At 43.4% G+C, this 27,863-nt stretch overlaps 1 protein-coding gene across 6 annotated transcripts in view; it reads right to left on the bottom strand.

Annotated features, from left to right (window-relative positions):
- The window catches only part of Sfmbt2 (Scm like with four mbt domains 2), a 187,508-nt gene that overhangs the window by 148,410 nt on the left and 11,235 nt on the right, over positions 1-27,863 (bottom strand). For all 6 annotated transcript variants that reach the window (XR_013051468.1, XM_076572824.1, XM_076572822.1 and 3 more), the window contains exons 2-4: positions 18,296-18,442; positions 10,871-10,965; positions 8,358-8,598 (exon numbers count right to left, since the gene is read on the bottom strand). Coding sequence is in view for 5 of the 6 variants with exons in the window: in XM_076572824.1 (XP_076428939.1) it covers positions 8,358-8,598; positions 10,871-10,965; positions 18,296-18,392 (433 nt within the window). In the remaining variant the exon portion in view is untranslated. The remainder of the gene's footprint in view (positions 1-8,357; positions 8,599-10,870; positions 10,966-18,295; positions 18,443-27,863) is intronic.

Here is a 27,863-nt window from a genome sequence, read left to right as displayed (position 1 = left end):
TATGCTACAAACACAAAATTCCAGGCTGATTTTTTTCACTGTACAAGACAATGATAAAGGGAGAATAGGGCACAGTAACTGTCAAGAGACAACACTAACACCAAACAGGGATTCTGAAGAGAAAAGATTAGCTGGGCACAGTGACCCATGCATATAATCCCAGCACACAAAAGGCTGAGTCAAGAGTATCATGAGATTCAGCCATGCCGGACTGTGTAGAAAAAGTACAGCTGCCCCTTGATGCATAAAGGGGATTGAATCTGGGACTCTATGAATTCACAGATGCTCCGTCCTTATGTAAAATCATGTGAAATTTACATACAGCCTACACATGTGCTTTGTGGGAATCTCTAGATTGCCTATAGTACCTAATGCAATATAAAGCAATGTAAATAGATGCTGGGGTGTGCTGTTTAGAGAACAATAGAAAAAAGTCTGTACCTGCTCAGAACACATGCAAATTTTTTGTTTTAGTATTTTCACTCTGTGTGGTTGGTTGAATCTGCCGATTTGAAATCCACAGAGCAGAATGTTTTCGTTGTTCCCTCATGAACGTGTCTGCTCTACAGAAGAACCATCAAAACCACCTCCACTCCCTTGGTCTCCGTTGTTTTTCCTTCCAGACGCTAAAGCACAACTCTGGCTCCCGTTTCTTCAGGAGTCCTTTCATAGATCTCATTCACCACATTTCTTTGAATTCTTACATCTGGGACTTTGTTCTTATTTTGAGACAAGGTCTCATGTAGCCCAGGCTGGCCTCAAATTGGCCATGTAGACAAGGCTGATCTTGAATGCCTGATCTTCCTGCCTCCACCACCTTCCTAAGTGTTGCGATTACAGGTGTGTGCCACCATGTCAGGTTAAGCAGGACATTTCTGAACTGAGAGAAAGCTTGAGATTGCTGATCCAACAGTTTGCTCCGATCTGAGGTCGCATGCATGGAGACTGTACAAAGATATCTGCAATCCTCTTGATCCCATGCCTGATGCTCAGGCACAAAGAATACACATATAAGACATACCAGGCCAAACAAAAACAAACAAACAAAAAAAGGGTCCAGGAAACAAATGACCATCTAAAGAGGTGGCTGCTGTAGGTAATTGCTGCCCTGTAGAAGGTAGACTCAACTGTCTATATACCTTTTAATTTTTTTCAGAGCCCAAAGATTTGTTTTTAGTGATATTATTTGAAAATGATCTATTGTTTAAGACAAAACATACAGAAGGTGAGAGAGACAGACAGAGAGAGAGGAGAGAGAGGAGAGAGAGAGGAGAGAGAGAGAGGAGAGAGAGAGGAGAGAGAGAGAGAGAGAGAGAGAGAGAGAGAGAGAGAGAGAGAGAGAGAGAGAGAGAGAGAGACGGAGAAAGACAGACTTACATACATATATGCTCAATGATTGTTCACAGGCCAACTTCACTCTAGTCTACACTATGGCACAAGTCTACACAGACTCTGCACCTGCTCAAAAAGGCTTCAAACCCATGGAAGTTATTTTAAAAGATCTCCTGAGCCCACATTGAAGGATTACTTTGTTGCCGGCCAGCACCTTCTTCTCTCATGCACCATTCTGAAAAGCTAGCTTTGGAGGCAGGTGTGTTGACACACACCTATAATCTCAACACTTAGAGGAGCCTGAGACAGGAAGATTGCCACAAATTCAAGGTCAATGCCATCTACACAGTGAGGTCCAGGCAGGCCGAGGCTAGGGAGTAAGATTCTACTTTGAAAAATAAGAAAAGTGACTTTTGACCAAAAGATTTTTTAAAAATACAACTATTATTAATTTATTTACTGTCATATTTATCAAATATATTCTATCTTTTCTCATACCAATATTATTTTATACTCTTCACATCAAATTACCTAATAGCAAATGAGTGTCCCCCTGCTTCCCAACTCCAAATGTTCAATTAGAGGACCGACTGGCATAGCTAGGCATGGTAGGAGAAATCTGTAATTCCAGCACTCAGGAGGCTGATGCAGGAGGACTGTGGGCTTGAGGCCACAATCATTAGCAATTTTTGTTAATAAACAAGATCTCCAAAGGGAAAAAGTCATTAAGTATCACTAATATTACTAAAATGTCATTTTAAATCTTTAAGTTTTTAAAATGAATACTCTCTGGCTAGGAAGATGGCTGAGTGATTAAATGCTCCCTAGAGTTTGGATCTCCAGAACCTATGTAAATATCGGGTAGCCATGGTAGCCTGGCCTGTCCACTCCATCCTCAGAATGCAGAGAATCCCCTGAGGGTAGCCACAGTAGGAAGCTCTGGGTTTGAGTGAGAGAGCCTGCCTCACAGAATAAGGTAGAGAAATGGAGGATGATTCCAAGTATCACCTTCAGGCCTTCACATGCCCGGGCACAAAGATGCACATACATCTGTTCACATGTATCCCCACCACATAAGCACACTACACATGTGCACACACACACACATACACACAAAAAAAATAGGAAAAGAAAACAATAAACTAAAAATGAATAGTCTCATAAAACTTCATATTCTCTTCCTCATAACCATGCTTAAACAATGGCTGTGGACAAGTGTGTCCTTGTGTCAGGACATTTTAGTTCTGTGTCCCACCTGGTGGCAAAGCTTCCGTCACAATCAACTAGAGTCCTCACCACGCCAGAGAACTTGGCAGATCTACCCACATGACAGACGGCCATCTTCACACTTTCTCCTCATACTTCATGAATAAACATTCCTTTATTCAAATAAGTTATATATATTAACTAACTCCGGTAATGGCGATTCCACTTCGAAATGGTAAATACAGTCATTCTGGCATGCCTGCAGGTGTTTGCAATTCAAATTACAGAAATTTTAATAATGGCGAAAATAAAAATTAGTGGCAGGACTCCTAAGGCACTATAATTCCAACACACACTCTTAGTGCAGCAATCGAAAGCACACATAAATACTTGCCTGTTTAGAATCCGAGGGCTTTTATTGCCCTGCATCTTTCACAAATATTCACCTGCAATCTCACACAGGAGCATCCTTAAAGAATTCAATAGGCACCATTTGGAGCATCAGAGAACCAAAGCTCCCGGGCCCCTGACATTAAGAGGTAATGTCGCTACTTCTGAATACATAACAATGAAAACAGTCATTGGATTAAATGATCTCCGTACATTATCACCATAAACAATAATTATTTGGCAGCTGCCCTTTGCGAGCGTGGCACACACTTATGAATAAATCAAGCCTTATTGATTTACTAAGCCAAAACGCTTTCCATTTTGCTCTGCTAATAGGAGCTCTAATCCCTCGCTGCACTTAGTGAGGCTTTAATGTAGTACGTCTCTTAATACTTTTAATATGAAAGATTAGCACTGGGTAGCCCCGGAGCAGGAACACGGCTCTCTCAACGGCCAATTGGCCACTGAACTCAGCTGTCTTTGAGCGTGTCCTTGTTAATGGAGTTCTCTGACTGCTGATGAGAATCACACCATAATGACATGAACTGGGAATGCTGCCCCACTGATTTTCCTTGCTAAATTTAACATATTTATGAAGACCTACATTCATTCAAAGATAAAGTTAAAACAGGGCAGCAGGAAAACATAGTACTGTAACCAGGTCTTTGTACCCTATCAAACTGGCATCTGAAATAATAAAATCTGGATTTGGGGATGTAGCTCAGTTGGTACAGTGTTTGCATAGCATGCACAAAGCCCTGGGTTCAGTCACTAAAAACAATGTATCCAACAATGGATCAATCAAATTGCTCTTTTTTTGATGCAGATACAACTTTAGATAATCCAAAGATCTTGAACTCAGCAACGCCCATCCTCCTTTTTCTCCTCCCACAGAACAGTAGGCAAAAGCCCAAGGAGTCAGCTACCATTCATTCCCTGACCACTCACTGGGGAACTAGAAACTCTCAGTTATCTAGATTGAAAAGGGGAACTAAACTCTCAGTTGCTGATTAAAGGACATTCTACCCAGGCAACCACAAGCATCTTCTATCCTACATACGTCACGGCTGATGGGTTTTCATTGTTAACTTGCCCAATCTGGAATCACCGATGGAGTCGATTGAGGAATTGTCTCAGCTTGGTCTGTAAATAAGTCTGTGGGGGACTATGCTGGTGTAAGCTGAGGTAGGAAGACCCACCCTGAATGTAGACGGCATCTTTTCACTTGATGGACCCTAGGCTGTATAACAGTATTGGAAGCCGACAAGGATGTGTTAATTCGCTCACTGCTCTTGACCGGCTGTGATGCTTTCAGCTCCTGCCTTGACTTCTCTATCATACTGGGCTATGGCCTGGAATTGTGACCCAAATAGACCCTCTCTTCTCCACACTGCTTTTGTTAGGATATTTCAACACAGCAACAGAAATAAAACCAGAATATATGCCATGATCCAACCAGGACACTGGCATTTTGTGCCTATGCTTTCTGTAGATTCCTCAGCTGACATGGATGCATCCTAATCCTAAAACAAACTCCATGCCTCACTCCTAAAATAGAAAAGTAATCAGTCACACTTTCCTACTTTTCTCCTTTAACTGGAATCCCAAACACAGGGAGGGTGGACCAGGTAGCCCCCTGAGATTACAATACAGAAGGCCCCACTTCAAAGACGGACTGCCAGAGAATGTTGGTTGGGACTCAACCATGGAACTAAGTTAATGATGGCTGCTCCTAAAATCTCAGATCTCTAGTCCGCTGTAGCATCCCTTCCTTTGATTCCTGGGATGCTTGGACTCAGTTGGGCTGAAGTGATAGCTCATTCTGTAAAGTTCTTGCTTTAAAAGCTCAACAACATAAGCCAGATCTCCAGAACCCAGGCCTCGCAGCATGTGCTTGTAATTTCAGTACCAGTGAGGCAGTTCCTGTGGCTCGCTGGATAGCCAGCCTAACCTAACTGGAAAGCTCAGGGCCAACTAGAGACCCTGTCTAATATATATATATTTTTTAAGTGGATAGACCTGAAAAAAGACAGCCAAGTTTGTCCTTTGCTAAACATGGGTGCGCGCGCGCGCACGCACGCACGCGCGCACACACACACACACACACAACCCTTGTATGCGCATACAAGCCTCTCAGACAGAAACATTAGTGTCTTGGATTGCTATTCCATATTTTGCAATGCCTTTTCAATTCAACCACAACAAAGATAAAGATCATCCAGGCACAGCTGTAGTATTTATAGTATTAACTCACTAAGAAAACCGTACAATAAAAATCTCCATTCAAAACACAGATTCCACCTATTCCCTGTAGGACAACCACTGCCTTTGGTTATGAAGCAATAATTATCCCTCCCCACAGAAATCAATAAAACCTCTTGCCCCGTGAACCTGCTATTTCCTGACTTTGTTCTCTGAACTAAAGATGCCCAAGTCATATTGATTACAGAGTAAATTTTTTTAAGTTCTTTACAAGACAGCCCTGAAAAAAAAATCCTCAAGCTAACATCACTCTCTCTTGTTTGAAAAGACTTCTCATCTTTCCATCACATTAATGGTCACCCTTTTCCTAGGATTTTTCCATTTTTCATTTTCATCTTGTCATTTTAAGGGCATCTTTGTCTTGGCTAATAGCACAGAGTCTGCAGGATACAAATTTGATGGTGTTTCTGAGACTTTGACAACTGCCATATTTTTCTTCCAAGTGAGAGAGGGGAGCTGATGAATCCACAGTGCCTTGTCTCTCCAGGGACAGCAGGGACCATCCCTGATGAACCCAGGAGCTCTTAGAGTACTAACGTCGGGACTTGAAAACTCTATAGACGGGGTCACAAAAGCAGCAGCTACTGTAAAGTACCACCAGGCTTGGGAGAGGAAGGTAAAATGCCCCAGAGGATAAAGGTGCCTGCTGCCAGCCGGGCAGTGGTGGCACATGCCTTTAATGCCAGCACTTGGGAGGCAGAGCCAGGTGAATCTCTGTGAGTTCAAGGCCAGCCTGGTCTACAGAGTGAGTTCCAGGACAGGCACCAAAGCTACACAGAGAAACCCTGTCTTGAAAAAGAAAAAGAAGAAAAAAAGGTGTCTGCTGCTAAACCTGGGACATACATAGGAGAGAACAGACTCCTTTATGTTATCCTCTGACCTCCACACACATACACATGTGTGCACTTGCACACACTCACACACATACATACAAATAAATTTTAAAATGTGATTTAAAAAAAAACAGATTGAGGGTTATAGTAGGTGAGAATGGGGAATAACTTTGGAGTGATAAAATCACCCCAGACCTTGATAGTCTGTTTGCACAATCTTGTGAATACGGTAAAAATCACTGAACTTAGAGGGATGACTTTTATGGTACATGAATTATGTTTTAAAATTATACAGGGCTCAGGACACAGTTCAGTGGTAGAGTGTTTGCTTAGTATTCTCAAAGTCCTTGCAACATTAATTAAGTTACATTAAACACACACACAGAGTGACATAAAGGTCCCAACAGCCTTGTTTGTGAGCACAGATCGGTTCTGTCCTCAGGGACCAGTGGCAGAAGAGGAGGAGGAAAGAGGTAAGTAGTTCCAGTAATAGGACAGAACAGACACAACAATCTAAAAGGATGCCCTCTCTCTCTCTTTCTTCTGGGACAATAGGGGGTCATGATGTCAGCTGAGGTCAAGGCAATGGATTCAACCCTGACAAACGTCACAGAAAGGCAACTCTGAGCTTCAGCCAATTTTATGACCCCTCTTTAGCAAGCCATCAATTATGCATAACAAAGGGATGAAATAAAAAGCCACAGACCATTCTTCCATATCAGAAAAATCATACCAGAGGTTGGGGTGGAGGTGGGAGGGGAGGAGAGAGGAGAGAAGAGAAGGGAAAGAGTGGTGAGAAGAGAAAGGGAGAGAAGAAAGGAGAGGAGAGAGAGGGAGGGGAAGGAAGATGGAGAAGGAGAGGAAAAGAGATTACTCCAAAGGAAGAGCAGCCATCTGGGTACAGAGATCATGGAATAATACCCTTGGGAGACAGTAGCAACACCACTGGAAACCACTGATGCTATAATACAATAAGACAGAGATCAGAGTCAAATACTTGGTTGAACTCAGTTTTCACAGACCCATAGGAGCTTCTTCAGTGCCTTCTTTCCCAGCAGGAGCCCTCAACTTCAGCACTTCAGGAAGGTTGAACCTGGTGATACTCAATTGTGGAGATGTCCCGTGCATTGAAGGAGGTTCAGGGATGTCTCTGGCTTGTTCTCACTAGGTATCGGTAGCATCTCCCCTTCATTGGGGCCAAAAGAGTATTCCCAGACATTGCCAGATGTCTCCTGGGGGAAAACCTGGCCCAATAAGGAACCATTGTTCTGTGGCGACTAAACTAATCTCGTGTCTATATGATCTTGGACCACTGCTTTGAGTGATGTCAGTTCTCATCAGCTGAGCTGTCTTTCTGTTTCATAACCTCAGTCTCCCCACAGCAATAAAGCTCAAAAACTAAACGCAGCGCCTCGGATGTGGCTCAGTTGGTAGAGTGTTTGCTGCGCAAGCAGGAAGCCCTGGCTTGAATCCTCGGCACTGCATAAATGGGCCAGTAGTGGCAAATGTCTATAATCCCAGCACTGAGAAAGTAGAGGCAGGAGGATCAGAGGCAAGGTCATCGGTCTGGGCTACGTAAGACCTTGTCAAAAGCAGGGGCGGGGAAAAGAAAAGAAAGCAAACAAGCAAACTTTGGAAAGATGCCTATGTAAGGGGACTGGAGAAGTGGCTCAGTGGTTAGGACCATGTACTGCTATAGTAAAGGACCCGAGTTCGGTTCCCAGCACCCAAGTCACAACCCAATAACCTGTAAATCCAGCTCCAGGGGATCCAATGCCCTCTTCTGGGCTCCTGAACTCAGGTGCGCTCAGCTACACACAGACACATACATAGTTAAAAATAAATTAATTTTAAAAAAAAGAAGGCTGTTTCAAATGTCAATTCTCTAAAATTGCAGAAAAGTAAAAGCAACACATCTAATCCCCAGAGCCTCTCTCTCTCTGTCTCTCTGTCTCTCTCTCTGTCTCTCTCTCTCTCTCTGTCTCTCTCTCTGTCTCTCTCTCTCTGTGTCTCTGTCTCTCTCTCCTTAGCATCCAGCTTAAGTTCCTCTTCTACCAACCAAAGACAACCTAAGAATTGGTCTTGAACCATTTTTCCTCCTGTATGACCTAACTAGCTGAAAATCAATAGCATTTCTAGTAAACAAAAACCCACCCACCACCTACCCCACAGCATCTGCTAAATAATAAAACCCCAGATGTTTTAAAGAAATGGAAAACCTTTGCACTAAACCCACTCAGGGTTTTCTAGAAGGTTCTCTCTGCCCTTTCAGCAAGGACAGGCATCATGAAAAGCAACCTCTTTGATATCAAAGCCTTCGATATGTGAGCTCACCATCCGGGGGCATCAACACCTTGTTGTTCTGTGTGCACCACCCCACAGGGTGCAGATCTGCTATGATCACGTCACACCAGAAGTCAGCCCTTCGGTCCTCCCCATAACCACAGTAACGCAGAAGCAGCAGCTGTCCACAGGTGGTGATGATGGTGGCCACCCAGTAAGTGTCCGGATTGTTCTTATTGGCCACCTCCAACTTCATTCCCGGCTGGAAGTTACTCTGAATGCTGATTTCCACCTTGAGACATCAGAAACACAAGAAAACCATAATCACACTAGCCATGTGCCTCAGAAGATGTTGAGAACTACTTAAGCAGAGGACGTTTTAAAACAGAACTTCTGCAGCCCTAACATAGGCACGTACTTAAGACAAACAGAACATGAGCCTCCAACACAAGGCTAAGTCTTATGGAAGCCACGTTCAAAGGAAAGATAAAACGGATTTTCATAACAAGTTTTATTTTACCCATTAAATTCAACAGTTTGTCATTTCAATATGAACCTACTACCACAAAACGTGAATGAGCCGGGAACGGTGGCACACACCCGTCATCCCAGGAGTCTAGAGGCCAAGGCACAAATATCCTAAGTTTAGGTCAACTTGGGGACACAAATAGACCCTGGCTCAACACCAAGTGAGGCACAAGTAAATGAGGAATGAACATGTCGCTGTGGGTAGGATGTTTGCCAAACATGAAGGACGTCCGGAGTGTGATCCCAGCACTACATCATTTGGTTGGGGGTTGGGGGGGAGACAGGGCAGGCAGGTGGAGGCAGAACAATCAGAAGTTCAAGGTCATTCTTGGCTACATGATAAATTTGAGACTAGACTGGGTTACATGGGGGAAAAAAAGGTGAGGGCTAGTGTTTTTGAACAAAGGCTCTCAAGATCTTGAGTTCAATGAACAGCATATCTCAATTGCAGCTACGTACTCTTCTATGTGATTCAAGTTTTCTGTGTTCCAGGAGCTACCACCAGGATGAAAAAGAAAACTAAAAAAAACTTTCCAACCTGGAGTTCTCCACATTCCAAAGCCAAGAAAGCAATGGGACCAGGAATTGGTCATCTGTGAAACTGAGGCTACTTTTCCTGTCAATCTTGCACGCAGGCCTTGGGACAGTCTGCATCTGGAAGGGTAGCTGTTGGCATCATCCTTCAGGAATACAGACATCCTGAAAGATGAGCGCATGTTCATGAGAGCCTTTGGGTGGCAAATACTTCAGCTGAAAAGGACCTGAGAGAAGTGGAGAATCGGAGGATTGGAGGTGACTCATGACTGAAGACATGACTTCACTGCACAGAGAAGAAGGGGAAAGCTGTCGATCACCCTTCTTTCCCAAACTGCCTTCAGGAAATCACCAGGCCATCCCAGTATCTTGTCAGCCGGGCTTCTGCAGGGTCGTGACGCCAGCTGTATAAGCCAGAGAGGCACGGCTTTCGCTGGGCTTGAAAACGCAGCCCCTGGTTTCACCACATGGCTACAACCATGACCAGAATAAACCACAGCCTGGTGAGTACAGAGAAGAAGGGGGCGCTGCAATCTTACACAGTTCATGAGGTCCTAAATTCCCTTTCAAAAGAACACTCCACTTCTCAGTAGAACTTAATGTGGCTTTCTTATTTCAGCTGAGGAGCCAGAAGAAGCTTAAGAAGGCTCAGTTGTTGCTGGGGTAGGCTGATGAGAAAACAGATCTTTCAGAAGTAAAAATTTTTTTTTGGCTCAATAGTCCCATGTAAGAATTTAGTTTGGGGGACTATCATCTTTTCCATGCTAGAGTTGTAGAAACAAAAGTTCACACCTAAGAAAAATCTGGCAAGAACTCATGTTTCTTTTTCTTAGGTGGGTCCCCCAGTGGACATGCTAGCCAGATTATATAAATAGATATTATTAAGGAGAATGACCTTTGTGAGACATACATTTTCAGAATATCTATCATGATTCCTCCCACCCAACTTACCTTCTCTCTAAAGCCTAGAAAACTCTAATATGACTTTTCAAAATTATAGTATCAACCTTTTTCTCCTGCCTCCACCTTCCCAGTGCCAGAAATACACAGATGCACCACAACACCCCATTTTAGGCCATGCTGGGATCAAACCCAGGGCTTCACGCTATTAGGAAAGCATTCTATCAACTGAATGCTTTCATGGCTGGTTTTCATGACATCATGGGGAAATGTCTCCCTAGTTAATTTATGGTGGAGGGGACTCAAGCCCCAAATATCACCTGATTATAAAAGAATATACAGTCATCACACCTACAAAGAAGACATCAATGTAACATCTTGCCTAACTCGCTGGCTTTTTGTGAGACTCAAGCTGTGGCCTATTTCATGTGCAGCTAGCTGCCTAGGAACAACCAAACTCCCCATCTCACCTTCTTCCTATAAAGTCTTCTTCTGCTTCATTTTCATTCTTCTCTTCTGCCTGGTTCCTGAATCACCCAACAGATCCCTTTCCCTTCCCTCCCACAGACCAGAAGGGAGGAGCTGCTCAAGACTTGACTTACATGCCTGAAGGATGAGTGTGGCGCCGCCCTGGTGCCTGTTTCTTCCAAATAGTCTCCCCAGCTAAAGCCATTTTCCTCCAGGCCGGAACCTTCCTCTGTGGAAACAAAACAAAACAAGAATATCAGAACTAGGGCAAGGCGTGCCTGGGAGACACAGACTGATTCAGCGCTTTAGAGGAGATGGCTGAACTCTCTGAAAAGCTTCACCTTGCTGTTGTAGAAATATTGAGTTTAAAAGGAGGAAGGGGAGCCGGAGAGATGACTGCTTTGGTAAACTGCTTGCTGTCCAAGTTCAGATATCCAGAACCCATATAAAAAGCCATGCTGGGTAACACACATATGTATGTAATCAAAGGGAGACAGAGGCAGGCGGATCCCTGCGGCTCGCTGTGCATCCAATCTAGCTAAATCAGTGAGCCCCAGATTCAATGAGAGAGTCTGCCTAAACAAACAACAAACAAATAAATAATATGGAGAGTAATTGAAGCTCGCCAGCTTTGATGTCAGCCTTGCAGAAAGATACAGAGACAAAGACAGAAAGACAGAGAGATAGAGACAGAGACAGTGAGACAAGAAGCGGCAACACTTGGATCCCCGGTCAAAATTAAAAGCAACATTTGTGCTTTCGAGTCAAACGAGTAAGAGTTGTCTTAAAGCTAACGTGGATTAGCCTAACATTAGCCATAGTAGACAGCTCCGTTTGAGTAGACTGAAGGAAACAGAAGAGGACACTTCAAAGTGTGTGCCAAGATACACACAGGCACCAAACTACCTGCCCACTAAGGCTGCAGACTGGAAAATAAGAGACCTTTATAAAACTGTGACTTCGGTAACATTTTAAGAAAAAGCAAATGGGCTGGAAAGTGGACTCGGTGGTTAAGAGTGCTTCTGCACGGGGCTGGAGAGATGGCTCCGTGGTTCAGGGTACTGGCTGCTCTTCCAGATGGTCCTGAGTTCAATTCCCAGCAACCACGTGGTGGCTCACAACCATCTATAACAACATCTGGTGCCCTCTTCTGGCCTGCAGACATACATGCAGGCAGGACACCGTATACATAAGAAATGAATAAATCTTTTTTTTTTAAAGAAAATTATTTTATTAAAATAAAAAAAAGAGTGCTTCTGCCTTTGCAGAGGAGCTGAGTCTGGTTCCCAGCACCCACATCAGGCAGCTCACAAGCACCTATAATTCCAGCTCCAGGGGATCCACAGGACTTGGAGCATCTAAGTCACACACAGAAGCAAACAGGGAGCATGCAGTAGTTCTGGTAAACAAAAGCACTTCAGAAAGTAAACCACATGTCAGTCCCAGAATGAGATCAAATGATACAGAATCGGTATGTCCAGCACCAGCAACACCAGCCATGCTGTTGGAGCAATAAAGCTGTATACAAAACTTAGGTTGACTCCTAAGCCAGCCTGTTCAAATCTGCCACATACAAGCCCTCCCCTGGCCTGTGCCCCCAAACAGTTGATTCTCTAAAGGCGCTCCCAATGAGCAATAGGTTTATAAACACACAATGTTTATGAGAGATCTCATAAACCAGAGAAAGTATTTACAGCTGATCCATAAACCTCTTAAACCCAAAACGTTTTGCCAAAGAGACTCTGACAGTCCCCTCCACCATAAATGAACTAGGGAGACATTTCCCCATGATGTCATGAAAACCAACTATGAAAAGCTGCTATGAACACTTCACACCTTACAAAGAAAACAAGCGTTTTCATTAAACAGCTCCAGCTTCATTTTGTTTTTTGTTTTTTTAACAGAAAGCTATCTGTGGGACCAGAATATTCCAGAATAAACACAAAGAGAATGTCTTATGAAAAGCTGGAACACAAGTGACTTTAGAATAAAAATATGGTAAACAAGTGCCCCATACATTTTTTTTCTTAATAAAACCTGAGAAAAGCTCACTTTACAATCTGAAGGCAGCCTGGCTTCACAAGGCTGGATAGTAAAGCCTGTAACTGCCACAATACAGGGCTCTGAAAACCGGCAGATTCTGCATGAACAAACTCGCATGCTAGGTAATTTTTAAAATGTGCAAAGAGATGGGAAGAAGACACTAAATCATCTCTAGATGCTGGTAGCTCCTCCTAGCACCAGGAGAGGAAAACAGCACAAATCTGAACAGCAGTCTAGATAACTCAGAAAGGAGCTATAGTGGCCAGTCCACCGTGGATCTGACCAAACACACAATTGCAGCCTAAAGTTCAAAAGGGGGGGGGGTGAGTAGGGTGGGAAAGGGTTAATATTGACTTCCAAGAACTAGTTCTCAGAATGAAGAGTGAGCCCTGAACTTCTCTAAGAGTGTTTGACTCAGCTAGGCTGTGGTGGCAAATCCCAGAACTCAGGAAGCAAAGGCAGGCGGATCTCTGTGAGTTCGAAGCCAGCCTGGTCTACAGACCAAGTTCCAGGACAGGCTCCAAAGCTACACATTTTTTGTCTTGAAAAAAAAAATGGAGCATTGACTCGTGTTCTTCTAAACTGAAGAGGCCTGCCTCTTTGATATATTCCCAGTGAGAGCCAAGCGTTGGGCTTAGGTGGTTGAGGCAGGAGAACTATTACGTGTAAGCAAGCAAAGCACAATCACGTAAGTAGCCCTGTCTCTTAACACATAGACAATACATACGGAGAGAAATGTATTTAATGCTCATATACTTTCTAGGTGTGCACACATGTATAAGTGCATTCATCTGTGTGAGTAAGCCTGCAACTGGGCATGTGCAGAGGCCAGAGGTCAATGCCAACTGTCATTCATCAAAAGCCATCCACCTCCTTTTTAAGACAGGCTGTCTCACTGGCTCGCCAACTAAGAGAGTGTGGCTGGTCAGCAGGCCTGAGGGATCTCCGCATCTCTGCCTCCCCAGGAGAGTTCTAGGCTCATGTCTCAGGTCCTCATGCTCTAGAGCCAAGGACTCCACTGCCTGAGCTTCCTTTCAGGCCCTACTATTTTTTATGATTTGGAAGACTCAAGTTCACGTGGTTCTGCTTCCTTTTTTTTACTCAGAGGCTGGTCTTGGCTGCATGTACAATACCACAGGCTCCCCTGGGAAATGTCATTGAGCAGGCCTGCACAAACCACGTCACAGAACCTCTTACTGTGGTGTCCCCACATTGTTCTGCTTGCTTTTATTCTGACTGAAGACACTCAGAATTTTGGTGGGCTTCATTCCCGTGTGCCTCGGGGTGCTCTACCTGCTGGGGAGACCTGAGGATCCTGGACAATTTGTCTATCTGCACTGACTTCAGGCACACACTCTTTGTTTCTGGGAGGGAATGCCCTTTTATCTTATTTCAAGAGCAGCCTTCACATTTGAGTTATTGATCCCAGCTAAGATTTGAGCTTTCCTGAGGAAAAGCCAAAAGTGAAAGAAAGAAAAAACTAGTCAGTTCAATCCAGCTGGGATGGATCTCACAGAAGAATCATCATTGCAAGGGGGTAAATCAGCCAGAGGCACAGAGTGGACAGAAGGACAGAGTGGACAGAGGGACAGAGGGAACAGAGGCACAGAGTAGACAGAGGGACAGAATGGACAGAGGGACAGAGGGGACTGAACAACGTAGCAAAGAGAAAGGCCCTGAAGCCACAAGACTAGAGTTCTGTCCCTTGATCATTAGTCAGGACAGTTTTCTCAGGAGAGAGCTGTAGAGACTTATTCATGTGTTCTCTCTCTCTCTCTCTCTCTCTCTCTCTCTCTCTCTCTCTCTCTCTCTCTCTCTCTCCTCCCCCCTTCTCTGTCCTGGGAGTTGAACCAGGGGCCTCCCACATCTCATACAATGAGCTACAATCCCAGCCCCATTTATACATTTTTCTGGAGACATGGTCTCAACAAGTCCCCAGGGTAGTCTCATACTCTGTAACCCAGGCTGGCTGCAAACTCACATCTCCGTCTCAACCCCTCAAGTCGTGAGGATTATGAACCTGCATGGCAGGGCCCGGCAAGCTACAGTCTCTTGGGTGGTGTCACTTGCTAAGGAGATGCCCTCATGTGTCACGTAACAAAGCTCCGGAGAAGGAAAGGAAGAGAAGAAGAAGGAATCTGAGTGATGTACGAGGAGGGGATGAGGATTTCCGATGACATCAGGACACCAACTCCAGGACCTGAGACTAAATCTGCTTCCAGCACACCACTCACACAAGCCCACCTCATCTGTAAGAAGGGCCTGAAAAAGCAGCCACTTTACCAGGCACTGAAGATTAAGTCAGCTTAATCCTTAACATGCGAGGGACTCTAAAGTATGAGCACTTATCAATAGAAACCATGCTTGTATGCCATTTGTCCTAATTCACAAGTCCATCTAGAGCCCACTGAATAGATCAAATATGCCTTATTCTGCACATCCAGAAAGCTCATCTGAAAATCAAACAAAAAAAGGTTCCGAGCATCCCTAAGCATGTCCCAGTGAGTCCACAACCAGATTATCATCATAAATGAATCTAGAAAGGAAGGTTTAAAAAAAATGACTTGAAGAGTCATACTTGATCATGTTATTATCAGATGTGATTTTGATCATTAAGTCAGCCTGTGTTGTCTATAAGGTTTTAGACTCTCTTTTAAAATGTGTGGCACTATGTTATTACACTCATGAACTCCTGACAATATGCTCACCCACATAAGACCACACCAGCCAACATGCCAGTGTGGGTGGGGGAGGGGCACATAGATCCCACCCATAATTGAAGAGCTACAGGCAGTGGATGGCTACCAAGTGAGAGGCTGGATTGTTTTCTGGGAAAAGCCCCCTGATAGTCTGCCCATGCCCAAGTGGTCAGCTCTACACTCAAGTACATATGAGCAACACTAATGGGACTCAATAGGTATATCAACAATAATTATAGCTAGAGAAGACATAAATTTGAACGAGGCAATGGAGCAACACGGAAGGAGCTGGAGATAGAAGATGGGATGGGTATGATGAAAAGACATTGCACTCATGTATGAAATTCACACACAAAAATTTTAATTGAATCTAAAGAAATTGTAGCACAATCAAAGCTTCCTTATCACAAACATTGAAATACTAAGAAACAGGGACACATAAACCCTCAGCACAGTGGGGAAAGATCTGGATCAGAAGCTGAAAAATATAAACATAATTTAGAATCATTCAGCGATCTCAGTATTAAAGATCGGAGCATCTTGTATGATTTAAACCATTCACTACATGAGAGTAAAGAACAAATCATGAATGAGTATCTACGACGGGTTTTCAGCCTGGAATCCCCCTGACTCTGATATCATTTTGAAGAACTTGTCAGTAAGAATAATTTCCTGACAGTAGATTATCAGTAATGAGCTTCAGAATCTACTTACGCTAGAGAGAAATATGGCAGCTGTGTGAAAATGAAAACTTATCATTGAAAATGACACAGCCACAGAGAGCGATACGTGCAGAAGATGCACTACAAAAATAAAGGAAATGCCCAGGAACTTCCAACGTGCAAGATCACTTTACCGAGCAGATATAAAAAGACTGGGGCTTAGGGGGTAGTTCCAGAGTGCTTGCTCGCCTAGCATACTCAAAGCCATTGGTTCAATCTCCAGCACCATTAGAAGAAAATGTAACTGGGTCTGAAGAGATACCCCCGGTCAGTAAAGTACTTGCTTACTGTACATCCTTGAGGACCTGGGTTCAGATCCCCAGCATCCACATAAGAGCCAAGTATAGGTGGTGTATGCCTGTAATGCTGGTGCTGGGGAGGCAGAGAGAAGGAGGACCCCTGAGACTTGCAGGCTAGCCAGTCAAGTAAAGCCAGCAGACCCCCACTAGGTCAGTAAGAGACCTTTCCTCCACAAATGAGGTGGAAGGCTGGTGTAAAAGTCCAGTGAGTGGGAAGTGCTTATGGCAGAAACCTGAGGACCTGAGTATGAAAGCTGTCCTCCGACCCCCACATGTGACCCACAAACTTCTGCCTGAATTATTATTAATAATCAATACAAATAAATAAGGTGGAGAGCATTGAAAAAGACACCTGAGATCAACCTCATGTACATGCTTGCACAAACACACACACACACACACACACACACACACACACACACAGAGAGAGAGAGAGAGAGACAGAGAGAGAGAGAGGCAAATCTACATTCCAACAAAAGACAATTAATATGAACCTTCAGCCTTGGGGGGGTGAGGACCGCTCAGAAAGACATTTTCATTTTTTGCAGGGGGGCAAGGTACCCTCTGTGCTTACTGACGTTTCTTCCTCCCTCTTTATATATAGAAGAACCAGGAGGACTGGCTTCATCCTAGGAGAGATGCTACATGCCTTTATCCTATTAGATACTCAGTTTTTATAGCTTTGCAGAGAAAGAGAGAATGGGGAAACCTGATCTAACAAGCTCAATGATATCAAGCAGTTTTTGATTCCATCATTGACTTAGTTTGATCAACATGAAAATGGGGCCAGCAAGATGGTTGGTTGAGCAAGTAAAGATGCTCCCCATCACCTATGAGGTAGGAGATACTTCACTCTTCCAAGTCATCTTCTAATTCTTACCTTCACATGAGCACCACAGCATATGAGTGAACACACACATGCGCGCGCACGTACACACACACACACACACACACACACACACACACACGTGTGCGCGCGCATACACACCTTATTATTTTAAAGTGAAGGCAAACTTGCTAATTTCATTAGACAGTGGTCAACTCTCCCCCTAAGTTAACGGGCAACATTTTGTATGAATTCACTGTAGCAAACATTACCAATTCATAGAGTTCTCTTGCCCTTATTTAATTTGCTGATCTATAAATCATGCAAGTCTACTTTCAGAAAAAGAAGTATCCTTTTAAAATAAACCATCACATAAATGTTTTTAGAGATGCATTTATAAACTCATTAAATATTAAAATCCAATCAAACACAATCTGTTTTTTTGTTGGGTTTTTTTTTTTTTGCTTTGTTTTATCCAATTACATCACACAAATGCACATGACCTAAATTTCTTTCACACTACAAAGCTATGCTCGATACTTTGGAGGGTATGTCAGTAATGTGTTATACCCCAGCTCTTCTTTTCCCATGAAAACTAACCTGGACACTGCTGAGGTGCAGCACTGAGGGACAGTACAGTCACTAGATACGAGGGCACCATAACAGCTGTCAGGTCAGCACAGATGTTCATAGACATTGACTAGCAGAAGGCACTGAGACTTAGAAGTGCTATGTCACCAGGCTGTAACCTAGCACACTCTGTTTGTATGGTCAGTATTAATACTGACCCCAAATCATCATAACTTGAAAGCTGCTGTATCTGCAGGCATATGACTTGATTAGTACAGCAAACGCCAAGAGCTGGTGGTCGGTCCGCTCTAGACACGCTACCCACTGTTCCTGAGCATCTCAGGAAAATACTGGTCCATGAGCCACATTTTCAGAAATAAACCAACATACAGAATCCTACCTGAATCAAGATCCCCATTCCCATTTGCTGGGCCAGTTTGCTTTTCCAATGGTGAGGATGAGTTTTGCATCTTGGAAACTGGGAAACGTCTCTCCATGCTGACCAGTGTTGGGTCCTCTTCTCTTAGTTCATCCTACGGCAAGTTACCTAAGGGGCCACCAAAAACAGAAGATCGGAGGACTTCAATCGGATTCAAAATATCAACTCCTTTAGCTCTCCTAACGTACCACAACCCTAGCAGTGTGGCCACCAACTCATCGTCACATTTCAGAAGCAGGGTAGTGCAGCTGCCAACTGGAAACACCAGGAATGAGGCCGAACGGCGGCACATCACATCTCCACACAGCGTCAACAGCAAAGGTCACAGCACAGCAAAATGAGCCATTGTCTAGAGGCCATTAGCATCACTAACATGGACACAATTTTCACCAACAAATAGGATCTAAGTGCCAATCCCGCAGGCTGACATCAGACAGCTAGAGAGCCATCTCTCCCTTGATGCTGAGATGTTACAAACTCACCTCAGCCCCAGCCCTCCACATGCATTCCTGACTCTGTAAGAAGTCATCCTGTCTCACAGTGAGTTGGGACTGAGAACAGTTATATAAGCCTTGACGCATTGGTTTGCTTATTTTCACAAGTTAGAAATGGGTAAGAATTTCCCCATCATAATATAGCTCTGCCATTCCTCACTTACATTCTGTTATGTCTAGGAAGAGAAAGGTAAAATCACAGACAGGTCCCATAGAATCCTACAACATAGTTCATTATGCCAGAGACCATAAGATACCAGGAGCAATGTTTACTAAGACGGACATGCTCAGCTCTGGAAGACAGCACAGTCATGGAGCAGTGTTTCTCTGTGTAGCGCTGGCTGTCCTGGAACTCCCTCTCTAGACCAGGCTAGCCTGGAACTCAGAGATCCACCTGTTTCTGTCTCCTGGGTACTGGAATCAAAGGACTGTACCCCCACACCCCACCTCCCACCTCCCCACCCCCCTACTGCATTTTTAAATCTTTATTCATTTGGGGCTAAAGGATGTGACTCAGTTGGGAATATTGCTTGCCTAGAGTGCATAAAGCTCTAGGTTTGATCTCAGTACCATACAAGCCAGGTGATGATGCACACCTGGAATCTCAGCTCAGGACTTGTGAGGAAAAGTAGGAGGATCAGAAACTCAAGGTCATCCTTGGCTTCATAGCAAGTTCAAGGCCAGCCTGGGACACATGTGTCCTCTCTAAAAAATTTTTAATTTATATGTACTTACATATTGTATTACACACAAATTTTAAAAATTATATATATAATTTGTATATTTTCACATGTAGATAAAAACTAAAGTAAGCTAAAGGCAAAACTAGAAAGAATATAGTACATGTATGTCTAACAGTAGAATAATGTGTAGCTCAAATGTTAATAAGTGGTCCAAGACTATATCACCTCCTTAGTGTGCGTGCGCACGCACACACACACACACACACACACACACACATTACTAAGTTTCCTTTCCTAGAAAACCGTTAAATCTCTGATCAGTTGTAGGTTCATAATAAAGTGTGGATCTGGGAAATGAAGGGGGAGTGCATCTGGAGGAGAGGGGAGGTGGGAGGAGCTGGGAGGAGTAGAGGAGGGGGAAACTGTGGTCCAGATGTATTGTATAAGAGAAGAATCTATTTTTAATAAAAAATAATAGAATAAAAACCATAATTGTTTGATATATATACCTGTGTATGCATGTGTGTATGTGTGTATAAATGGAGTGTGAATTCTTTGTGCAATGGTAAGAAAATGAAAAAACAGCTCCAGTCACCAGGAAGAGGCTACAAAGTGCAGGCACCCAGAACTAAAATTAAATTGTATGCATATTTATTTATCCACCTGTTCCATCAAAACTCACCAAACACTGTTGGAAGGAGCCCAGGCTATTTCTCAATTAAAGTATAAAGGACGAAAATGCCTTCTTTAAACCGGGGGGTGGTGGTGGCACACGCCTTTAATCCCAGCACTCGGGAGGCAGAGCCAAGCGGATCTCTGTGAGTTTGAGGCCAGCCTGGACTACAGAGTCAGATCCAGGAAAGGTGCAAAGCTACAAAGAGAAACCCTGTCTCGAAGAAAAAAAAAAAAAAAAAAAAAAAACTTCCTGAAAATGCCTTCTTTAGACTAGAAAGTATAAGACTGCCTGAAGTGGTTCATTAAACAGTCCATCTGAGCATCTTGCTCATGAATAAGAAAATGGGGTAACAAGCAAAGACAGAAGGCACCTCCAAACAACTGGATTATCTTTCTTCATTCAATATTCTCTAAGCACAGAGGCTTATGTTTTATGAAGCAAGCATAAGGATACATGACCAAGATGTTGATGATACAAAAAGAAAGAACAAAAATTAAATCGAAGGCTGGAGAGATGGCTCAGATGCTAAAGCATCTATTATGTAAGCCTGAGGACTGGAGTTAGGATCCCCAGAACCACCATAAACGCTGGGTGGGAATGGCAGCCTGTCCATAATCCCAAGCCATGCAAGTGGAGAAGGGAACCCAGAGCAAGCTGGCTGGCAAAATGAGCCAGCTTGCAGACCTCTGGGCTTATCTGAGAGACCTTGACTCGCTGAATAAGGTGGAGAAGGACTGAGTGGGATTCCTGACAACCTTGGGCCTCCACTTTCTTGATACCTGCGGTGAAGCTATGAGCCAGAATGAAACTTGCTTCTGTTTTGTTTTGTTTTTGTATTTGTTTTGTATTTTGTCACAGCAGTGAAAAGCTCACTGACAGAAGGGCTGACTAAAGACAGGAAAGTGCAGGCAACGGTTATGGGGTAAAACTAAAGTAGCGGAGAAGGAATAAAGAAAACAAGCATAATCAACAGAACACAGAAGAAATAATCCTAGCAAAACACAATCTTTTCACAGCATGTAGCTACTGAGGCTAGAATAAATCACTACACAGCCAGCTCTCAGCCACTAATGTAGCCTATGGAAATAGTTCTGGGGGAAACCTATTAAATATTAGAATGGCACACTACTTCACAGAAATTTCTGTTTACCTTCCTTTTTTAAAGTCTATTTTACTTTAAATGGGATGAGAGGTCGAGTCTTACTGGTGAAAATAATTAATCCATTAAGCTCAGCAAAATAAAGATGGAGTATTTTAGGCTGGAGATTAGCTTGCTGCTCCAGTGTTCCTTAGCATGTGGGAGGCCCTGCATTCCACCCCAACCCTCCACAAAAACAAAAATAAAAGACACACACAGAGGCACATGCATGCATGCACACACGCATGCACACTCGAGCACAAGAACTTATGCACACACTCACTCACATAAAGATGTTTTGCTTAAGTTTTTGTTTGTTGGTACTTTTTACACAGGACCTCATAGAGCCCAGATAGGCCTCAAATTCTCTATGTAGCTAAGTCCAGCTTTGAACTCCTGATCTTCCGGCCTCCATGCACCAAATGCTAGGATTATAGGCCTGTTGGCCATGTCTGGCTAGTAACAGGATATTTTAAAAACCAAATCCTTTTCCCAACAACAATACTCTCACCTCCAACCCACAAAAAGAGCTATTTTTTTTAAATAAGGAAGCGTATTTCCTTTTCAGTGTGCATGTGGCTGTGGTGTGTGTGTGTGTGTGTGTGTGTGTGTGTGTGTGTGTGTGTGTGTGTAGAGAGAGAGAGAGAGAGAGAGAGAGAGAAAGAGAGAGAGAGAGAGAGAGAATGTGTGCATGTGTATGTGTGAGTGTGTGCCTTCATCTTTAAATCCTCCACTAAGCTCCACTCCCATCCTTTTTTACTCCTATTTTTAAATAAACTCTATAATTTCAAAACCAAAGTTCAAAGTGTCTATTTAAATGTGGCAGAATTCTTTTTTCCAAAGACATACAAAGAAAGTTCGGCAAGCTGTGCTCTAAAGGGGAACTTCCTTTTCTTACAATAAACCGAGGCATGACAATTGGCTCCTCTCGCCTCCAGAGCAGAGCAGCCACGGAACTTCGGCATGGGAACTTACTGCAGAAGTCTCCTTGGCCTTGTGAAAAGAACCACTAACTTGAATATGGAGTAACTAAGCCATTATGGAGCTGTGGGACATCAATGAACCTCTCTGTGCCTCAAATTTCTCATCAGTTAAATAAGAGTTTTGATTACGGGCAATCAAAGATCCCTTTCAACTCTAACAGGCTGAGGAGCTATGATGCCTCTCCAGTATTAATTGTGTATTTTCTCCATCAGACTATCATTTTATCTGAACCACATTTAATACAGTAAACCTCCCTCTCTTAGCCGAATTATTCCTTTTTTCCTTTGTTTGGGGGGTACTTACAGAATACAACTAATTCTAGCATGAGTTAAGCAGAGCTTTGTCAGGGAGAAAATGAGTCTAGAAGGACACTCACTGGGTGGTATTAGAACTCTAAAATCAGGATGGAATTACCGATTTTGAATGTCAACACCATCCAAAGGAAATTTTTATACCTGCCTGGTGACATGGTACCCCCCAGTAACATGTGGCTACTGGCACACAAAACCTAGCTAGTATAACTAAGGATCTGGATTTCAATTTAAGAATCTGGGGATTGGGGAAGGAAGATTTGAGACAGAGTCTCAGGTAGCTCAGGTTAGTCATAAACTCTCTATGTAGTCAAGAATGACACTCGAATTCATGAATCTACTCCCTTCACTGTCCAAGTATTGAGATTATGGGTGTGTTCTACAGGGCCTCATTAAAGCAAATTTATATTTAAATATCTGGAGTTGGAAGATAGCTAAGCTAATCAACTGCCTGCCTTACAACCATGAAGATCTGCTAGTAAGTAATCCCCAGACCAGAAGGTATTTAAAAGAAAAGCCAGGCATGTGACACTTACATGATCCCAGCAACTTCAGAGGCTGAGACAAGCAGACTCCTGGAGCCTACAGGCCTACTGAGTGAGTTCTTGGATAGGGAGACCCTTTCTTGAAAAAGAAAAAAAAACAAGGGTGGGTAGATACAGGGTGGGGGTGGATATGAGCTCAGACAGGACTCACTTTGGAAGCTGAGAAGAAGCTCTTTAAACCCCTAGGCATTTTACAGGTTGAAAGCATTCCCTGAGAGACTTGATGTCATATGGATCATTAAGACCTGCTGTGGACAGACTTGGACACTTCCTGTTAACTAAACTTAAAGATCTTATGGCATAGGAGGGGTTACCATGTTGACTTTGGGATGCTGGGTCCGCTGTGGACACACTTCTACAAAACAAAGAATCCAGAAAAAGAACTGCCAGACAAAGAATCAAAAGCAAGATTTTAAATGAGCGTGCACACCTTGATCCTGGAAGAACACACACCAATAGTGACAGCAACTGAGCAGCCTTGAACATAGAGAACCAAAGCCCAACTCCAAGGAAGAGAACACACTCCAGTTCAATGGCACATCACACTCTGTACAATAAAAACGCTCTCATCTAAATAAAGAAACAAAACAGGGTGTGTGTGATACACACACACACACACACACACACACACACACACATCTTAAATATCCCCAGGAGTCCAACAGTTGCATACTAGACACCCAACACTGGGAAGCCACACTTGAGACTGAGACATATCCTAAAACCACCGCCAATTCTTGGCTCTCTTGAAAAAAAAAAAAACTATTCATTTAATTTAATAATGTCAAGCTTGCTAAAAGAGAACTAGGGATTTCAAAGTCTAGGAAACTACAAGCAATCCCATTTCCCTCTACAAGTAACATGTGACAAGCTTCCTCTAATACTAGACCGTTACCAAGTGTGCTGGCTTTGATGGCAGACAATGTCAAAGGAGAAGCAATCGTAGAAAACAACCTGTTTATGTTACTCTAAAACTGCAATTACTTTTCTTGCTTATTTGTAAATTAAAAAAAAAATCCCACCTGAAAAATATTGTCAGACACATAGCTTCTGAAAAGGGTGGGGAGGCATGAATGTACCTATGAATAAATCAGATATCGGTGGTTTCTCTGACACCTATCGAACGGGGGGAGGTGTTGATAAAGTGTGTGACTCCACAGTGATTCAACTCTGTATCCATTTGTATCTCACAAGACACCACAGAAGGATAATCTGTAAATCAGACACTGATGTAAATGTACCAAATGGATCATTCTAAATAGAACTCAAAGGGAACGATACTGGCAACAAAGAAAATCTCCAGGATGAGCTGGAGAATGAAACCTCACATCACTCCAAGCCTTTCTCTCTGTATGGGTATGTATGCATGTGTGTGTACAAGGACGTGGAAGTGAGTGTACCTGGAAGCCACACGCAGAAGGCAGGTGTTGCAGGTGCTCACAGAATCAGTCAGTAAGCACCAGGGACCTGCCTGGCTCCACCTCCTCCCAGCCAGGATTATAAGCACAGCTTACTTTTTCATGTGGGTGCTGGGGTCGTATTCAGGAGCTCATGCTCACACAGCAAGGCCTTCCTCAGTGAGCAACCCTCCCAGACCCGCCAGCCTTTCTTTATGCCCTCTCACATGGCTGAAAAAATGTTTCTTTGGGCAAATGGCATGTCACGTTTTCAGGTTTTCAACAATGTTTACAGTTTCTTTCCTGCATGAATTGTGAATGCAGTCTTGACAGACATCCAGGAAAATAAAATTAAATAAAAACAGTAAACGAAAATCACTTTTAACCCTAACACCTAGGAAAATCATTTGCATGTGTTTCTATCTTCTCAAGATGGTTTCTTGGTGCACATTTTTGTGAGTTCATAAAAAATTCAGAATCTAACCCAATTTTCATCTAACATTACATAGAGAGCATTTTATCATGCTGTAACAATTCTTTGAGAGCAGGAAAAATGGTTGTATAATGAATAGGGTAATGTTTTTATGCTTATTATCAAGTAGGAAAAGTTTTTGCTGAAAAGACTATTCGCATTGCAAATGCTATCTCTCTGGTTTAAAAAGAATTATAGTACGCATTGATGTGCTCATCTAGACATTTCAATTCCACAAGAAAACAGAACAGAAATCACCCATTGCCTGAGCTAACTCTGAAGAACATAAAGAAGCCAGCAAAATTGCAATTACAGCTCCTCTCCATAATAAAGAATATAGGGCCCAGGGAGATATGGGGCTCCATCTACAAGTGCCAATCAGGAAAACATGAGAACCCAAGTTCGGATCCCTAGCACATATGTTTCAAAAGAAAGAAAGAGAGAGGGGTGGGGAAGGGAGGGAGAGAGAGAGAGAAAGAAGGAGGGAAGGAGGGGGAGAGAAAGAAAGAGAGAAGAGGAAGGAAGGAAGGAAGGAAGGAAGGAAGGAAGGAAGGAAGGAAGGAAGGAAGGAAGGAAGGAAGGAAGGAAGGAAGGAAGGAAGGAAGGAAGGCAGGCAAGCTCAGTGGCAGGCATTCGTAACCCAGCACTTGGTGAGGAGCTAAGGGTAGATCCCTGGAGCTCACTGCACAGACAGTCTAGCCCATCAGTGAGCTCTCTGTAGGTTCATGAGACCCTGACTCAAGACACAAAGTTGAGGGTAATGGAGGAAGACACTTAATGTTGACCTGTGTCCTCCACACGAACATTTATGTGCACACACATACATACATATACACATGTACAAAGTAAAAGAATAAATTAAGTATGGAAATAGTAATAATTTCCATTTGTGGCAGTATCTACTAGTACTTTTGTCTGCTCCGATCTACACTGGAGCTTCCCTAACTGGATGTAGATGATGTCTAGAGATTTCACTTTTTCAGGATCTGCCGATGTCTGCTCTCGGTTTCTCCCTGCTGTTGTTGGAGTACTCCTAGTAGCTCCCTAAGAAAGGACTGAGTGGAGAAATCGCCAGGCCTTGTCTGCCTGCAGATGTTTTTAATATTTTAACCTATAGTTTAGGTGGATAAAGATATCTTAAGTTGGTGGTTAGCAAGATAAAAGCAACTGCCGCCAAGTCTCAAGACTGGAGTTCAATCCCAGGAACCCAGACCTCTACAGATACACTGTGGCACATGTGCACACACACACACACACACACACACACACACACACACACACACACACACACACGCACAGACACAAAATGAATAAAAACGTAATGTAAAGAAATTTTAATCTTCAATTGGAAAGACATCTTTCCTCAAAAGGAGGGCAGCCCTCCACCACCTGCCAGCCTCCACCCACAAGAGCTTTGATGTCATCTGAAATCCGGGTCTTTTGATGCTTAGAAATGTCACAACACTGTGTCTAGGCAATCTATTTGAGGGTTTGGGGTCGCTCGCTGACTTCTGTCGATTTCTTTAGTTCTGGGACACTTTATGGAATTATTGCTAATTTCCTCACCTTCATTTCCTCTTTCCCTCGACTATTCATTCATTCAAAGGCTGGCCCTCCGCCATTTCTCCTTTTATTTTTTTTTTAATTAATCCTTGCTCTCCTAATCTACCACCAAGAGCACTTTCTCAGCTTCTTCTCTGGCTCTTCCACTAACTTCCACATACTTCATTCTCCAAAAGCTCATTTGATTTGTGCTTACCGTGCAGTTACTTATTTCATTCCCCAACTCATGAGGGAAAAAAAGTAAAATAAAATGCAAAGATTTACACTAAAGTCTTGTGAAGTCCTGCATGTGTGAATCGCAGCTTTGTCACTCCACACTAGGAATTCATAATGAGCTCAGGACACCGAGCTGGGACCTTTGGAAGATTCCAGTCAAAGAGGAAAATCTCAAAGAAATCTAAAGAAAGCACAACCAAGTTTGGAACCAAAATTTGATCTCTGAGAAATCCTAACTTCTTCCTAAGAAACCAAGTGCACACAGCCAGGAATCACAGGACCCTAACAGAACGCTCCTGCAAATGGCTTTGAGGAGGCAAAGCGGTGTTAAGTGCCAAGCGCTACCACCATCCCTTTTATTTATAGTCACCTTGTCACCCGGCTCATTCTGCTAATAATGCCTGACTAAGTACATCGCTTCCGGCTTTCACTAGACAACTCTCAGCCTTCCTAAGAACAGACAAGCCCTGCCTCCTCCCTGCGTCAAATGAGATGGCCTGATTGTTTGGGGCAGAAGGTCCGTGGAATGATGCCATCTACCATCAGCACAGAGTCTGACTTACCTTGATTAGGACAGCAATTTACTCTCCATTCTTCAACCAGACTTCATTGGTTTTCACTCTAAATAGATTGAAATCTGACACAAATTGCTGCCCCAGCATAAGAAATGCTAATTTCTTTGCAATCAGATGCCTACCCCAATACTAGGATAGAAGATATGTTGGAAATAATAGGCATTCCAGGAGCAAATACCAGAGCCGGAGGCAGTCACTGCCTCCCAAAGCAACTTTTTGTTTCTAAAGGGCCTCCTTTCCTCAGTCCTCAAACAATGTCTGCTGCAGGGACTATACAGTGAGCAGAGTCAGCTGCTCACAGAGGGGCCTGTGCAGAACAAGCCTCCTGAGCTACAGAAATGACTCAGTTGGTAAGGTGCATGCTGTGCAAGCATAAGGACCTGAGTTCGAGTCCCAGGATCCACATAAAACAAAGCCAGATGAAGCAATACATGCCTACACTCCCAGTACTGGGTGGCCAGCCAGTCCAGCAGAA

Source organism: Peromyscus maniculatus, chromosome 5, assembly GCF_049852395.1.
Source record: "Peromyscus maniculatus bairdii isolate BWxNUB_F1_BW_parent chromosome 5, HU_Pman_BW_mat_3.1, whole genome shotgun sequence".
NCBI lineage: Eukaryota > Metazoa > Chordata > Mammalia > Rodentia > Cricetidae > Peromyscus > Peromyscus maniculatus.
This window is presented reverse-complemented; position numbering and strand designations above follow the sequence as displayed.